Source organism: Palaemon carinicauda, chromosome 8, assembly GCF_036898095.1.
Source record: "Palaemon carinicauda isolate YSFRI2023 chromosome 8, ASM3689809v2, whole genome shotgun sequence".
Taxonomy (NCBI): domain Eukaryota; kingdom Metazoa; phylum Arthropoda; class Malacostraca; order Decapoda; family Palaemonidae; genus Palaemon; species Palaemon carinicauda.
This window is the reverse complement of record NC_090732.1, coordinates 115,336,391-115,354,490: the sequence shown is the minus strand read 5'-3', so window position 1 is coordinate 115,354,490 and position 18,100 is coordinate 115,336,391. Positions and strand designations below refer to the sequence as shown.

Genomic DNA, 18,100 nt, shown 5'->3' with positions numbered 1-18,100 from the left:
TCTCCATTCAACATGACATTCAACCTTGCACCACCTTCCCTTCTCGTACATCTCATAACCTTACTCTTACCCACATTAACTCTCAACTTCCTTCTCTCACACACTGTATATATATATATATATATATATATGTGTGTGTGTGTGTGTGTGTGTGTGTGTATGTATATTTTTTGTATCCAATACACTTAACAAAGTAGCCCACATACCAAAAGTTACATAAACTGCAAGCATTCAATTTGACCCCCTTCAGTCATTCGTATTCTGACACCAACGATACACAACAGCTAATATTGCTGTCTCTCGTTTCCCAGATAGCTACGCACAAAGTATAAGTTGTTGTGGTTGTTGTTGTTATTATTATTATCACTATCTAAGCAACAACCATAGTTGGAAAAGCAAGATGCTATAATCCCAAGGGCTCTAACAATGAAAAAAATAGTCCAGTGAGGAAAGGAAATATGGAAGTAAAGAGGATGTATATCTTATACTAATTGCAGATTTAACAGTGGATGCTTTTTGTCATTTCCATGCTGACATAATGTCAGCTGTGACCAGATTATGGAACAATAAGACCGAGTTATTTCAAACCCTTTTTCCGATCTTAATATTCATTATTTATTATTCATTACTTCTCATTTATGGTTTATCTAGATTCATTATTTTCATTTCTACACTGGGCTGTTTTTCCTGACTGGAGTAATTGAGCTTATATCATCCTACTTTTCCAACTAGGGCTGTAGCTTAGCAAGTAGTAGTAGTAGTAGTAGTAGTAGTAGTAGTAGTAGTAGTAGTAGTAGTAGTAGTAGTAGTTGCTGTGGCTTGATTGGTAAAGTCTCTGCCTGGTGTTTCCCAGTCGGAGGTTCGAGTCCTGCTCAGACTCGTTAGTGCCATTAGTGTCTGCAACCTTACCATCCTTGTGAGCTAAGGTTGAGGGGTTTGGGGGAGCCTATATGTCTATCTGCTGAGTCATTAGCAGCCACTGCCTGGCCCTCCCTGGTCCTATCTTGGGTGGAGATGACGGAAATGAATAAATAGGACGACCTGAGATATATATAAAGGGTGAATTTGGAATCCTGCATTCTAAACACCAGATCTGTTTTGACGCTTTTACTGTTTTTAGAACGATATATTGTCAATTTATTCTCATCATTCATTTATTTCCTTATTTCCTTTCCTCACTGGGCTATTTTTCCCTGTTGGAGCCCTTGGGCTTATAGCATCTTGCTTTTGCATTTAGGGTTGTAGCTTGGCTATTAATAATAATAATAATAATAATAATAATAATAATAATAATAATAATCCCTCGTGAACTGTAGATAAAAAAAAAAAAAACGTTTTTGAGACAGAAGGTCAATACGTTTTTGGCTTGTTTCATTTTTACCTACAACCCCGTTGACCCCAAAAAACACAGGTGAATACGAGAGCCTTGCCATGGACTTATTCTACTTTAAAAGTTTTCTTGCAATCTGAATTTCCAGTTAGGGTTGCATCTTGGCTGGTAATAATAATGATCATTACTACTGTTAGCTTTTTATAGTTCACATTGTGAAAAAAAAAAAATCTCCATAAGACTTTCATGAAAACTTTTATTCAAGCTAATGATATATACATACTGTATATATATATATATATATATATATACAGTATATATGTATATATATATATATATATATATACAGTATATATATGTATATATATATACATATAAATATACATAATTTAACTGGAACAAACTAAAGTAGAGGATATTCTAACATGTAACAAAAAGAAATAGACCTAAAGAGGACTTATAACGAGAATGGCAGATAACAGATGAATATTAAGAATAACAGAATGGGTTCCTAGCCATTGCAAAAAAAAAAAAAAAGCAGGGTAAGGAAGGTCTGAGGCCTTTGTTCAGCAGTAGACTTGTAACGACTAATCATGATGATGATGATGAGGATGATATTAAATCTAAAGGTCTTTGCATCACGACATGTTCAAAGAAAGCGAATTTGAACACCGCTTTCATAGTTATTAAGAAATGAAATGAAACTATAAGAGAGACTCTTCGAGTGCCATATGTGGATGAGATCATGGTGAGGGCTTAGATTAGTTCAAACTTTTAACTGGGCTCCACAAGGCACTAGGAGAGTTGGAAGACCCAGGCCTACATGGCTGAGGACTATGGAGCGTGACGTAGGAGATGATGAATGGAGAAGTATTGAATTAAAAGCTCAAAATAAAGACGATTGGAGAAATCTAACCGAGGCCTTTTGCGTGAATCGGCGTGGGAGATGATGATGATGAAAATGATGAATGCTAAAAGTTCATCAGCATGCACAACTGCGATCCATGAATATTATCAAAATCGTTTAAGAGAGAGAGAGAGAGAGAGAGAGAGAGAGAGAGAGAGAGAGCCAGCCTGTAATTGCACGATTATTTCGTTACCGCGAGAGATTATGAGGAAGACATCTTTACTCTATTAATTTTGAAGTGATAATTCCACGATAGACAAGTCAATATATATATATATATAGAGTAGAAAAAAACAGAGACGCTTTCTCGAGATGCCTGGCTCTCGTGTAGTCATTGGGCTTCGGAGGTTAGTCTACAGATCTACCTGCTGAGTCATCAGCAGCCTTTGCCTGGTCCTCCCTGGTTCTAGCTTAGTGGAGAGGTGACTTGGGCACTGATCTTATGCATATTAGATCAGCCTCTTGAGCATTATCTTGTCCATTGTCTCTGCCATTAATGAGGGACCTTTAGGCCCATGAGAATGTGCACACCTATTTTGTGTCCAACTGTACCTACGAATACATTCGCACCGAGAAACGAAGCCTTAAAATGCATGTTTTCATAGAGGATACTATGTATTACCTTTTCTGCCATTTTTAAATATATTTACATAAACTAATTTGAATCAAGGAAAATATCACCATGTTGCTTTATAATCATGATCAATAATATAAGAATAATTTTGCTTCAGAAATTACATAAGTTTTACCTTTGAATTAGTTGTAGATATCAATAATGATTACATGAATTTATAATACTTTTTTGTGCTTGTGATTAACACTTGAAGTGCCTGGTATTACCCGAGTTGCAGATGTGATCTCCAACAGAGATTTCTCTGATTTTCAAAATGGCCCTTTTGCTTCAGTCATTATTTGAGGATCCCTGTTTGGCAAAGCCCTGACTTAGGACCTATATCACGATCGATCATATTCAGGAAGTTCTTGTGCTCAAACTGCTCCTGAGGATCAGTATTTGAGGATCTCTGCCAGGCGGAGACCCTGGATTAGGACCTGTATCACGATATATCACATTTAGGAGGCCCTTGTGCTCCAACTGCTCGTCAGGAACAGTATTTGAGGATCTGTGCTCGGCGAAGCCCCTGAATTAGGACCTGTGTCACGATAGATCCCGTTTAAGACGTCCCTGTGCTCCAACTGCTCCTCAGGATCAGTTTCTGAGGATATCTACTCGACAGAACCCCTGAATTAGGCCAGAACTCTGCTAAACAGTGTCCAGAATGCCACTGGTGTTCGTGTTATTGTCCAAAGTAAAAGGAACAGATTGCGTGCTGATGGCCTGAATGCAAGATGCCCGGCTGTTGCTCTTCGACTTAAATCCCCAGACATATAAAAGGTTGGCCTTTTCTTTTGTGTTTTTGGACTGGAACATCTAGGCCTGGTCATGTGTACTCTTCTGTGATGAGTGGAGGTTTTGTGTTTCCTCCAATGATACACACCATAGGGTATGGAGGGCCTGTGGGCAATGTTTTGCTGAGTGTGCCATTGTTGAGCAGGACTATTTCGGTGGTTTCTCTATTATAGTGTGGTCAGGATTGAGTGTTGGGGTCACCCAGACCTTCATGTGTTCCAGCAGGGGACAATTGATGCCAGAATGTAATGAATTACATTATTCTCCTTATTCTCCGTGCCTACAGTTGTGTTGTGGTTCCTGATTCCTTACTTATGAATGACATCCGTTGTGCGAGGCTTGTGCAAGAACGCCTTGCCACAGAAGGTATCTGTCGATTGGACTGACTCTCCGCTTCACAGGATCTCAGTCCTATCTATGGGACCAGCTTGGGAGAGTCCTTCAGAGTCGTCAACAGCTTCCAGCTAATTCACGAAAGATTAGAGACCCCCTCACAGAGGTGTGGCAAAGATTCAACCCTAGACAACTTGAATGCAAGCATTCCAAGGTGTCATGCTAGTATCCAAGCTAGAAGAGGTCACACGATGTACTGATACCAAGCGCTTTAGGATGGAACTGTGTTATGTGACTTTTCCTGTGTGGATGTATTCTGTTTCATGAAGAATATTTTGTATTGTGGGTCCATCTGTAAATAATCTATGTCTGGTCATTACAGAAATGTGTTTTAATTCAATTGCACAGTAAATAAATAAAGTTAGATATATATATATTATATATATATACATACATATATATATATATATATATATATACAGTAAAGACGTAGATTAAATGAACAATACGCGATATGAAACGTTAAATACCCTGAATGAACAAGGTAAAACGACAGTGGAGGTCCTGTAGAGAGTGGGGTTCCCCAGCCATCAAAGTAAAGTAAGGTAACATACTACTTCAGGCTCAGAGTCACAGTCTCTAATACGTTTTAGGATTATACATAGAATAGTTGAAAGGAAAAATTATCTTACATTATTATTATTATTATTATTATTATTATTATTATTATTATTATTATTATTATTATTATTATATTATTATTATTATTAGAAAAGGAAGCTACAATCAGAATTGTGAAAGCAGAGTGGTTTTAATTTACAAGGCTTCATCAACTGAGACACTGAAGAAGAGTTAAGAAATCAAGTAAATTTAAAGCTTGATGGAAATCCTCATGTTTCTTTATGATTATATCTATGAATTTAAGCCCTGTGGTGTTATACTGGGCATTGGAAGGCTATTATGCCCTTAAGGACAGCTTTGAGAAAGGCCCTGAAGCCGTTCTAGGAACCGAAAGCTGCAGCAGTTTGTACAACATTGACGAAAATGGAATGATGTTTTAGAAATTATTTGGATCTGAATACTATCTATTATATTATTTACTTTTTCTAGAATTATATCAACTAGCAATTAAAGGGTTGTAACTGTAACCATATAAAAGAATGCACTAATTAAAGTAACATTTCATCACATATGAAGTGAATAGTGTTTACTGTTCCTATTTCGTATGCTATTCTCCTGTAGTGACGTCATCACACTTAGCTTAATGGAAAGTCCAGCAGTCAGGAGTACCAATCTATGAAACCCTCAAAAGGCATTTGATCACAGTTGATATGATTAATGGAGCTCTTATATTAAGACCTGGCGTTATAATTCATGTAAAATATATCCTCTAATATTCGTGATTAATGATCATAAAGGTCGTTAATCTTAGATTAATATGAACTCTAATGAATAGTTTTGTTTACAACGTAGACGACCTTGCAGAAGGGCTGCCATTTACAAAACCCCAAAAGAAGATGAACTGGAGTAAATAAGTTACATCAAACGATCTCTTGTACGATGAAAATTGTATATCTCTAGTATATGAGGTTAGTCTTTGGTTATTGGTTAATAACGATCATTTATTTCCTTAGATAAAGAGGACTATCACATGTTAATGTTGGATATTCTGGAACCTCTTCGGTATAGAGGCATTTTACTTTAGTCATACCAGAACCTTATTCTTGAAAAGCCCTCAAACCTTTGAATAAAGTTCAAAATGATTTAGGATTTGCTTTTAGTAATTGAAGAATTCAACATAATATTAGATTGCTGACTTATGTTTATCTAGAGATTTTTCTTATTATTTTGTAAGAGAAATGTACATTAGTTTGTTCATTGGTGACCTATATCTTCCATCGATTCTTTTTCCCATGGAAAATTGTCCTTATTATATAGTTTTTGACAAAATGGTTACAATATATGTTCATAATCATAAATATATCAGATTTTGCGATATACGGTGTATTAAATATCCAATTATGAAAGGAAAATACAGTACTAAGTAAAATAAACATCAAGATTGCCAACATTAGGATGTTAAGAAAATGAAGCGTTTTTTCTCTCAATACTAGAAAAATTATACATAAAACCTTAAATGAAGTATAATGTAGATTTAACAATGCTTATGACTACGTTAATTTCCTGCACGATTCTGGACACACTAACAATATTCTTGGCTATTCTGGTTCGTTTCCTCACGAATTTCATCCTTTTCGAATTAATATTCCAGACTTATTGGACGTCTTAATCATATGGAATCTAGGGATAAGTAGATAAATGAGATAGTATTGAGAGTAGGGCCAAAATTAATATCCTAATGATAAGAATCCTTTCTGATTAATGTTGTCTGGAGGTAGTTCCTTTAGAATTTAGATTAAAGGCTTTGTGAAGAATTATGTCTTGATTACTGCCTTTGTCACTGTGCTGTCTTCACATATATAAATAGAAAGTGTTAATAGTTAATTGAACTCACCATTTTGGTTATAAATATTTTGTCGTTAAAAGTTAAAAGCTAAAAGAATCTAATGTTTACATCCTTGTCCACTCGGTGATAAGGGCTGCAAACCATACGACTTTGAGAGAAAAGGAATCAGGCTAAATTTTTTATTCATAACCTCTTTAGCAGGACGATGATATTAAATTTGAAAAATATATATTTCCGCTTTCTATATTATCCAACCGATTATCCACTTTCTCTAAATTAGAAATTCTACCCAATTAATTTGTTGGCAATTCTGGCCCCCTCCTGTTGTGCTAATCCAATTTTGCCAAAACTGTATACGAGCATTTCTCTTTAAGATTATTTTATAAATGTTAAGATACTGTTTATCTAGACATTTTCATTGAGTAAAATAATTTAATTTCATATCTTGTTCATCTATTATATGTAATGAATATTTATACGTATTTTTAAACAAAAAATACAATAAATTTTCAGTTGATTTAGTCAACTTGGCCATGTTCCTTAAGGTCCCAATAGATGTCCTCAGTGAGGTTATTTTGGAAGTAAAATATTGGAAAGAAAATTCGGCTTTAAGGAACGATTTGGGAGTTACCTTCCGATGTCCTCAGCCAATAGGAACACGCCATTCGGGCAACGGCAAAGAAACATAGTCCTTAGCCAATAGGAACACGCCATTCGGGCAACGGCAAAGAAACATAGTCCTTAGCCAATAGGAACACGCCATTCGGGCAACGGCAAAGAAACATAGTCCTTAGCCAATAGGAACACGCCATTCGGGCAACGGCAAAGAAACATAGTCCTTAGCCAATAGGAACACGCCATTCGGGCAACGGCAAAGAAACATAGTCCTTAGCCAATAGGAACACGCCATTCGGGCAACGGCAAAGAAACATAGTCCTTAGCCAATAGGAATGCTCCTTTCGGGCAACGGCAAAGAAACATAGTCCTTAGCCAATGGGAACACGCCATTCGGGCAAACTGTTAGGAAATAGTGGTTTGCTCTTTCAACTAGGTAAAAGAGCAAATGCCAGTTCATGAAATACCATTGGAAAATTTCCATTTTTGTACTTTCTTTTGAATGAATATATAGAATAAAATCTTGAATATTATAGATATATTTCAGTTATTGCACATATGGGTAATAAATAAGCCCATATTATATTTATACGATACTTATGCTTATACGGTACTCTGAATCAAAATCTCATCCTCTCTCTGGCTGAAAAATGCATTTTTCATATTAATCTAAAGTTTTGTTACCAGTTTTATAAGCAAAGACAAATCAAATATATTTCTATATTGTCCTATGAATATATCATGCATTTTAGATTCTGAATATGGGGATAAAGTTCTTGTTTCCTTTGATAGTTGATAAAATAAATAGTTTTAACAACTTCCCTGATCGATTTTAAACTGGTTTTGTTTATTTTTTTAAAATATGAATCTTGGTTGAGAAATCAGTTACGTTGAAACAGTGCATTAAATTTATACAGAGTATTTTTGACAGTTTATTTTTCAGATACTAGCAAAAATAGGTATAAATATTAAATATACCATCTGCATTTTACATACACACACACACACACACACACACACAGAACACGCGTATTTTATTTAAAATGAGTTTATTATTAACCTTTGTGTCTGCATATATATATATATATATATATATACATATACATATATATATATATATATATATATATTATATATATATATAAATATACATATATATATATATATATATATATGTATATATATACATGTACATATATCAACGAAATAGTGGCTGTTTATATTAAGCCATATGCCTCCCTTCGAGCTCTACTGAGAGGAGATTTCAATGGGTCTTCTCTGAATTGCTTGGGTTCGGGATGGACTAAAAACCACAATCATGGACGTCTTGGTTACTTGCTATGAATCGATTGCATATGCATTTACACATATGTCTCCTCTGCTTAAATGACATCTGCATCTGTCTGGATAAAGTATTTTCCAAGTCCTTCAGTGAAGGATATTTTTGAAGTTTCTTGAAGAATGTTATTGTTAGCATACATTTTTAATTAATACCACCTGCAAAACATCATGTATGCATCATATTGGGCCCATTGGGTATCTCATGAGTTTTTTTACCTACTAGTAAGATGAGTAAGAGGAGATACCAAGGTTATAGGTGCAGTGGTATCCAATATGAATCCTGGCTTGGGCAATTACATGAATATGGTCTGTCCTGTAGACTTCTACAGTTGTATGAAAATTCCTACACTTTGTTAATTCTTTTATTCAAATCCCCAATTAATTGGTTATTGCAAGCATCTATTTTTAGGTGATATTACCTACTTGGCTTTTGGTAGCTTATTTAAAACGCCCCTGCCTGTCAATCTATTGGACGAGAGTTCAAGATCCGCTTGAGCTCAATAGTTTCTAGTAGTGTCTGTAACCTCAACATCCTTGTGAAGTAAGGATAGGGTCTTATGAGGCTAGCCTACAGGTCTACCTGCTGAGTCACCAGCATCCCTTGCCTTGTCCTCTCTGCTCCTAGCTGAATGGAGAGGTGACTTGGGCGCTGAGTTTATGCATATAAGATCAGCCTCTTTGGCATTATCCTGTCCCTAGTCTCTGCCATTCACGAGGGACCTTTAAGCCCATGAGAATGTACACACCATATTTGGGTCCAACCGTAACTAGGGGTACCTTCGCACCGAGAAACGAAGACTTAAAATATATGTTTTCATAGAAAATTGTATGTTCCGAATTACTCTGTTTCTTCCATTTTCAGATATATTTACACAAACTAATTCGAATCAAGAAAAAAAAATGTCATTAAGATGCTTATAATCATGATCAATAGTATAAAAATTTTGCTTTGAAAGTTACGTAAGTTTTACCATTAAATTAGTTGTCGATATCAATACTAATTACCTAAATTTATAGTACTTTTTTTTGTGTTTGTGATTAACCCTTGAAGTGCCTATTATTACCCGAGTTGCAGATGTGACTTCCAACAGAGATTTCTCTGATTTTCAGAATGGCCCTTGTGCTTCAGTCGTTTTTTGAGAATCTCTGTTTGGCAAAGCCCCTGACTCAGGATCTGTATCACGATTGATCACATTCAGGACGTTCTTGTGCTCCAACTGCTCCTCAGGATCAGTATTTGAGGATCTTTGTTCAGTGAAGACCCTAGATTAGGACCTGTACCACGATAGATCCCATTTAAGAGGTCCTTGTGCTCCAGCTGCTCCTCAGGATCAGTATTTGAGGATCTCTGCTCGGCAAAGCCCCTGAATTAGGACCTGTGTCACGATAGATCACGTTTAGGACGTCCCTATGCTCCAAATGCTCCTCAGGATCAGTATTTGAGGATCTCTGCTTGGCAAAGCCCCTGAATTAGGACCTGTGTCATGATAGATCACGTTTAGGACGTCCCTATGCTCCAAATGCTTCTCAGGATTAGTTTTGAGGATCTCTACTCGGTAGAACCCCTGAATTAGGCCAAAACTCTGCTAAAAAGTCTCCAAAAGGCCACTGGTGTTCGTGTTAGTGTCCAGAGTAAAAGGACCACACTTTGTGCTGATGGCCTGAATGCAAGCCGCCCGGCCGTTGCCCTTCGACTTGAATCCCCAGACACTGTCAGATAAGGTTAGCCTATTGTCGTGTGCATGTGTACTGGAAAATCTCTGCCTGGTCATGTGTACTCTTCTCTGATGATCCGAGGTTTTGTGATTCCGCCAACGACAGACACCACAGGCCTTTGGGCAATGTTTTGCTGAGAGGGCCCTTTTTTGAGCAGGACTATTTCGGTGGCTCCTCTATTAAGGTGCGGGCAGGAATGAGTGTCGGGGTCACCCAGACCTTCATGTGTTCCAGCAGGGGGCAATTGAAGCCAGAATGTACCAGAATGACATTATTCTCCCTATTCTCCGTGCCTACACTGGTGTTGTGGTTCCTGATTTCTTTCATAGGGATGACATCACACTAACCCATTGTGCGAGGCTGATGCAAGAATGCCTAATCACAGAAGGTTTATGTCGATTGGTCTGGCCAGCAGCTTTTCCGAATTTAAGTCTTATTCAAATCTTATTTAAATCTTATGTTCAATTTAAATAAGTATTGAAAGAGTTACAATTTCGTTTTTCTTGACATTTTAAAGTTGGCAATCTTGATATGTAACAAATCTGTCTAGAACGTAATACTTTCCTTTTGAAATTTGGTTATTTAATGCAACGTATATCTCATATTCTGATATGTTTAAGATTATGAATATATAATTGTTGCCATTTTGACATAAATTATATAATAAGAGCAATTTCTCGTGCGTGAAAGAATAGATGGACTAGATGGACATAAGAAATCACTCAATAAAAAAAACTATTTTATATTTCTTTTACAAAACAGTAAAAAAATTCTATTGGTGAATATGCATCAGCATTCTGATATTATCTTTAAAATATTCAAATAATAGAAGCAAATCCTAAATTATTTTGAACCTTATTCAAAGGTTTAAAGTATATTCAGGAACAAAGTTCTGGTATTACTGAAAAGGGAAGCATCCATACCAAAGGAGTACCAGAGTTTCCAAAATAAACAATGGATTATCTACGTTATTGTATACAAATATGTGGTAATTATTAATCAATATCCAAAAAAAACTAATTTTTATAAATATATTACTTCAATTCTACACGAGAGCATTTGCCATTACACATTTTCTCAAGTTTACCTGCTATTATGGTATTACAAGGTTATCTATGCTTGATTATATTACTCTTTATTTATCTTTTATATGGTTATTGTTTTAATCTAAGATCCATATTTCTTGTCTGCTTACGTGAATAATGTGAATAACGTTTCATCTTTTATTCCATAGATAGTTTATTCTTATTAAGATTTTGAATGTTGATTGGAGTGAGAAACACAGAGACAGAGAGAGGTTGAAACTTTGAAAGAGCAAGAATTGGTGATAGTATAAGGCTCGTTTCATAAGAGTGGATTTTTGTCCGTCCGGAAATATTTCCGATCATTAGGTGGCATAGCTTTACATTTGAGCATTTTCTTCACATAAGAGGGTTTTCCCAGAACGGCCTCGTGGTTTCTATAAGCCACTACACTGGAACCGCTTGGAATACCAGTTCACGCAGCTACTAAATCACTACCGCTCGGAAATTTTTCCGAGCGGGTAACGTGTGAAAGGACCACAATAATCTTCATTGGTTTCTAATCCGTGTGGTTCAATCCGTCTAAAAAAAAACATGCTTAAGGTAATCATATGTTCTCTAATTTTCAGTTTGGCATTTGCAAATGCCTTAGGAGCATATGATGCCCCTCTTACAATATCCAATGTACAGAAATTTCATGATTGTAGTCAGGAAGTTCCCATGACTTCCCTTGGTTTTAGTGCTGCATTTGATTAGGTAATAAAAAATTACTCTACTCTTTCGTTTTATTGTATAGGACTGTTGCCGGACATTTAAAGGTTTAAAGGTCACTCATGAATGACAGAGGCAAGGGACAGTGGCATTGCCCTATCGAGCAGGGCAGGGCTCTACAGACTGACCTTATATGCATATGCTTAGCATCCAAGCCCCCTCTCCACCCGAGCTAGGACCAAGGAGGGCCAGGAAATAGCTGCTAAGGACTCAGCATATAGACCTATAGGCACCCCCAAACGCCCCAGCCTTAGCTCACAAGGATGGTGAGGTCGCAGCTACCAAATGAACTTAAGAGTTTGAGCGGGATTCGAACCCTAGTCTGGCAATCACCAGTCAGGGATGTTGCCACATGTTTAATGTCCTAACTCAGTAATACGTTGAAGTTTAGTATCTGGTCATTAGCTGCATATATGAGGTCAATTCAGCAATGGCTGCTTCCTTTGTCACTTGTGGAAATTTTGCTTTGGATCTGGTAAAGAAAATTCAACTTGAAAGTTATAGTGTATAGCTTTATTCACAAGTACAAAACATAGTGGTAAAGTGTTTACAAAAATGACCCTATACACAGTAGGAGCTATTGATAGTGTCTTTTGTGTACTGCAAGCGGTGCAATGTACTCATTCCTTCAAGGTCTATGACTCTATGCATTGTCCTTTCAGCCCCTCGTTACCATCACACTTTAGCCTCTATTATCACTTCTCTTTTCCCACCTTACTGTCCAACTTCTTATAACTCATTTCAGAGCAACTGTAAGGTTTTCCCAAGTTACATGTGGGTGCTTAATGGCTTCCCAGGCCATAGTACTAGGCCTTATTGCCCTCATTCATAAATATAATTCTATGCATAAGGAGTGAAGGATAAATCCCACTTGGAACTTAGTCATTGGTTGAAAGTATTTTTATAAGAAATGTCTGTTTTTCATTGTTCTTCGTGAATGATATTACATGTATTAAGGAGCCGAGTTGTTTATCCTTTTAACTCCATACCAGGTTCCTTAAATTACTAATAATTGATATTTGGGTTAATTGCAACAAGAACTCAAGACTAACAGCGAATGCCAGGCTAACTGTCTTCAAGGAAATTCTAATTGTTGAAATGTTATTATAAAGGTTAACAGAGAAAATAATTAATAGTTTACTGAAGACTTTCATTTCTTGCGTTTTTTTTTTTTTTTTTTTTTTTGGAATTAAACTTGAGAATGGAGGGGTAGTGAAATGGCTTCTAAATATATAGATTAAATTAGCCTTTTCAGCATTCCCCCTCCTAGAACCTGCTAAATGTTACACAGGTCATACAAAATAAGTAAAATAAGTAAATAGATAAATTCAATGATGGAAACAGGTCGACTAATAACTGTTGACACTGTGGATATTATACATTTTATATAAGTAGTAACTACATTATTCTATTTCAATGTTTACCTTCTTCTTCTTCTTTGTCTGCATCTTTTCCCACTTCTATGTGGGGTCGATGTTTCTGACCAACTTTCTCCATCTACATCTGTCCCACACTTCATCACCGGTTAATCCCTTTGATCGAAGGTCATCCTTGATACAGTCAATCCACTTTCGCTTTGGTCTCCCTCTCCTTCTCGTTCCCTGTACCTCCATTCCCATCACTCTCCTCCCAATATACTGTTCATCTCTTCTCATGACATGACCATACCACCTCAGTCTACTTTCTTGGATCTTATCTAATAGTTCCCTAACTCCTGTGGTACCCCTAATTACCTCATTACGTATATTAACTCTTCTTGTCACCCCACACATCCATCTCAGCATTCTCATCTCTGCCGCATCCACTTTCTTCTCTTCTGTCTTCTTTATTGCCCACGTCTCTGCTCCATACATCATTGCCAGTCTCACTGTTTACTTTTATGGAATTGTAAATCAATAATAACTAGAGAGTCACCCAGTAGAGTGCAGACCTCCACCACAGCAGCTTATTTCTCGACCTTTTGCTCAACCTTTGACCATAACATGTATTAATTGGCGTGGATTTTCATACACTCAAATATGAACCAAGTTTGAAGTCTCTGTGACAATGATGTCCAAACTTATGGCTGATTGCGTGAATTGGACATTTTTCTTGACCGTGACCTTGGCCTTTGACCTTAACCTTCCAAAATTTAATCGTTTCCAGCTTTTTACATAGCAGTTAATCCCGGCAAATTTCATTACTCTACGAATAAAATTGTGGGTATGAAGCTATTCACAAACAAACACACAAACTGGAGTTGGCCAGGGCACCAGCCACCCGTTGGGATACTACCGCTAGAGAGTTATGGAGTCCTTTGCCTGAACAGACAGTCATACACTGGATCCTTCTCTCTGGTTATGGTTCATTTTTCCCTTTGCCTACACACATACCTAATAGGCTGCCCTATTCTTTACATATTCTCCTCTGCCCTCATACACCTGGTAACACTGAGATTACCAAACAATTCTACTTCTCTCAAGGGGTTAACTACTGCAATGTCATTGTTCAGTAGCCGCTTTCCTCTTGGTAAGGGTAGAAGAGACTCTTTAGTTATGGTAAGCAGTTCTTCTAGGAGAAGGACACTCCAAAATCAAACCATTGTTCTCTAGTCTTGGATGGTACCATAGCCTCTGTACCATGGCCTTCCACTGTCTTGGATTAGAGATCTCTTGCTTGAGGGTACACTCGGGCATACTTCTATCTTATTTCTCTTCCTCTTGTTTTGTTAATTTTTTTGCAGTTTATATAGCAAATATTTATTGTAATTTTGTTACTGTTCTTAAAATATTTCCTTTTTCCTTTTTTCCTTTTTTCACTGGGCTATTTTCCCTGTTGGAGCCCCTCGGCTTATAGTATCCTGCTTATCCAACTAGGATTTTAGTTTAGCAAGTAATAATAATAATAATAATAATAATAATAATAATAATAATAATAATAATAATAATAATAATAATAATAATAATGACTGCCATTTTTTACTTTTTTTCAGAATGGAACTTAAGAATGTAGTGGTAGTCAAATAGCTACTAACTATATACGACAAACAGGGGGTAAAACATAATCTCCTTCAAACTTCGCTGGCGGAGGTAAAAAGCTGGCTTTCACAGTGATTTCTTGGAAGGTAACATCAGAGTTATCAAAGACTACTGGTTATGAAACTTGAATGTAGATGACAACACTGCTTATTCAAAGACACTAAACATAACAACACCCATTGTTGTCTGCTTTCTTGTTTTGCTATCCTTGTTCGGCCAGTGGTCAATGCTAAACGGCAGATATATTCTCTGAAAATTCCAGTTAATTGTTGAAAGTAGTGGTGGAGAAAATATAGTGTAAATAAAGGTGAGTGCTATATTCTATCTGTCAGATTCGACTTATGAATGTGTGATTTCACAGTGCTTAGACTCTCAATACTTTAGCCAAGGATTTTTTAAACTAGAAATCATTAAACTTTCAATGGTCATATGAAGGAAATGGGTATTACTAGATATAAGAAAGTGCGTTCATAAAATTAATCTCTTTTTGAGAATCGATGTCACAATTGTTTTAAGATGCAAATCTAATTGATCTCTCTCTCTCTCTCTCTCTCTCTCTCTCTCTCTCTCTCTCTCTCTCTCTCTCTCTCTCTCTCTCTCTCTCAAAATGCTGGGGTATCAGTCACATCTCACGATATTGTGCTGCCCCTGAAAACTGTGCGTTTTGTGCTGCTGAGCATGACTGTCGGACCTGCCCTCATCATACCCTGTACCACCTACAGTGGTTGACACTGCCTCAGTATCAAGATTACGCTCCTACCTCAATCTGCACCTGGCACCTCATATTAGAAATAGCTGAGAGGTCAAGAGCCTGGAGTCAACGTGGGGCATGGCTGTACCAGATGATCACTCACTGCATCCAGCCAGCATGTTGCACAACCACTACCAACACCATCAGTCCCATCCATTGTTTTTGTCTCCTCACAATTATCTACATTTCGTAATGCTATAGAAGTCCTCAAGTGTTGGTGTGACTTCCTTTCGTCACGTTTTGAAGTCATTGAATCTCGTTTAGAGAGCCTGGACACTCTCGCATCGACATTCATGTAGCTTCCTTTTTACAACCTGACTTCTAAATTTGCTTCTAAGCCATCACACTGTAATCTCTCATTGAAGCTCGGTAGGTTGTTATTGCATTAGTCACTACACTCCCTGAGAAACTTGACTTGCTTGCTACACATCTTAAGGATGTTACTGACCCCCATGCAAGACCTTTACCTTGTGACACCGCCCTTTCATGCCCGTGTCACCACTGCCTCCACATCTAGTTTCCGTCCTTCTAAAAGACATTTAATAATCAATTGAAGCTTGATATCATCCAATGGAATACCTGTGATATTATAAACTGGGAAAAACTTTCTGAACTTGAGGGATTTTTACACAGTCATTACCCAGACATTATTCTATTTCAAAGGACTTCTGCTGGTAATGCTCAGTTCAAGGAAGAAGCTCCCTCCCTCATTGGCTATGGTTCTATGTCCATCTAGTTAGATATGGCCTCATGGGAGAAATCTATTCAGCATAAACGTCTCCCAATCTCTGCTGGTGAAGCCACATATCAGGCATCGTGCTATTGCCATGACACTAGGTAATTGAACTTCTCAGGCAGAGAGGAAGGCGAGAGATGACAGCCTTGTCTTCATGAGACGACCAAGTCCTGAAACTCTGCACTGATAGCAACCATCAAGATATGATCTTTTCCCTCTACAACATTGTGTACAAACAGATTCCTGGCACAAATAAATGGAAAGTACCAACCGTCAAACAAGCGTCTGTTTCATGTGGCATCTCATCAACGGGACTGTGATGAAGAAACCCACAAGTGTCTTCCACCAAAGCCCTACTCAATACACACAGGACCTTATTAATGAGTAGCCAAAACAGTTGCGAACTAGCAACCTTCCAGCTCATGTACAAGAATCTCTCCCTACATATGAAAATCACCATGCTCTTCATTTCAGTTCCGCCTTACTGAGTACTGATGAAGAGGACAACGTAGCCATAACTGAGGAAAAGCTATGATGTGTCTTAGCAAGGAGTAAGAAGTCAGCTCCAGGTGATGATGGCATTAGGCCTACCTGTGCAGTTCTTTGCATACTCATAAAAGTAACTGCTAACCCTCTCCCCCAGCTCTACAACCTCTGCCTCAACATGAGATATGTTCCACAAGTATGGTACAACTGTGCCCATCCCCAAGCCGGGCACTGATAAATTCATATATATCTTCCTCACCTCTTGTTTCTATAGATTATTCAAATGTATTCTCCTTTCATGCCTTATTTAGCGACTGCAAGATAAGCTTTTACCCAGACTATATGGCTTCCTACCCCAATGAGGAACACATCGTTGCTGTATAGAGCTTCCTATGGATTCCTTCTCAAGCAAGACTTCTGGCTAACAGCACCGTTAACCGTCATGCAAAGGCTACCTGTCAACTGGGTTCTCCACATACTGATGTTCCTACTTCGTCCCTCCTGTACTGCAGGAAGATGATGCACCAGGCTGCCTGCTCACCCACCCATCTTCGTAGTAATGCCAAGAGGTCCAATAGTGTATCAATACATCACTATGACCACTTCCGTCCTCATCAACATAAATATCACTGCGATGGACTCATACTTTTGTCGAAATAACGGGGTTAATGTGCGTCTTCGACTTGGTTGGCGACCAGTTTGGCAGATGGCTGAACAAGATGAAGTTCCTCACTTCACCTCCTGTAGGTTGTGACATGCCCAACGCCAACACCCTGGGACCCTATTGCCTGGAATCTCTGCTTGTTACTGACTCATCACCATAAAGATTCACAGTAGCTGATGTATGTAAACAATTGTTGACAGATAATAAATTGCTTGGAGAAATTCTCATGTGCCATCCCTACTTTAGTGGCTACTGAACAAGCACTACTTTTCATTAAATTAACGGTTTTTGTAGTATTAACTAAAGAAAGGTACAACCTACCTACGAAATAAACTCCAAATTCTATTCTGCATTCTACATAAATTAATTTGTTATAACCTAATTACTATTTAGATGTAAACAATATCATTATTAGTTGTTACTATGCACTCAAAGTCTGACTTTTAGACATTTTAGTATTTTTTAATATTTTTCATAATTCAAACCACCCTTCGCATTCAGATCTTCCCTGACAATACCATCCTGTTCGTAATACT

The 18,100-nt window shown here is 37.4% G+C and overlaps 1 protein-coding gene across 1 annotated transcript in view; it reads left to right on the top strand.

Moving 5' to 3' along the window:
* LOC137645417 (golgin subfamily A member 6-like protein 22) overlaps positions 1-11,895 on the top strand; it is a 151,463-nt gene extending 139,568 nt beyond the window's left edge. Inside the window, exon 3 of the mRNA XM_068378222.1 lies at positions 11,769-11,895. Within this exon, the coding sequence (XP_068234323.1) occupies positions 11,769-11,895 (127 nt within the window). The remainder of the gene's footprint in view (positions 1-11,768) is intronic.
* Positions 11,896-18,100: the final 6,205 nt, after the last annotated feature.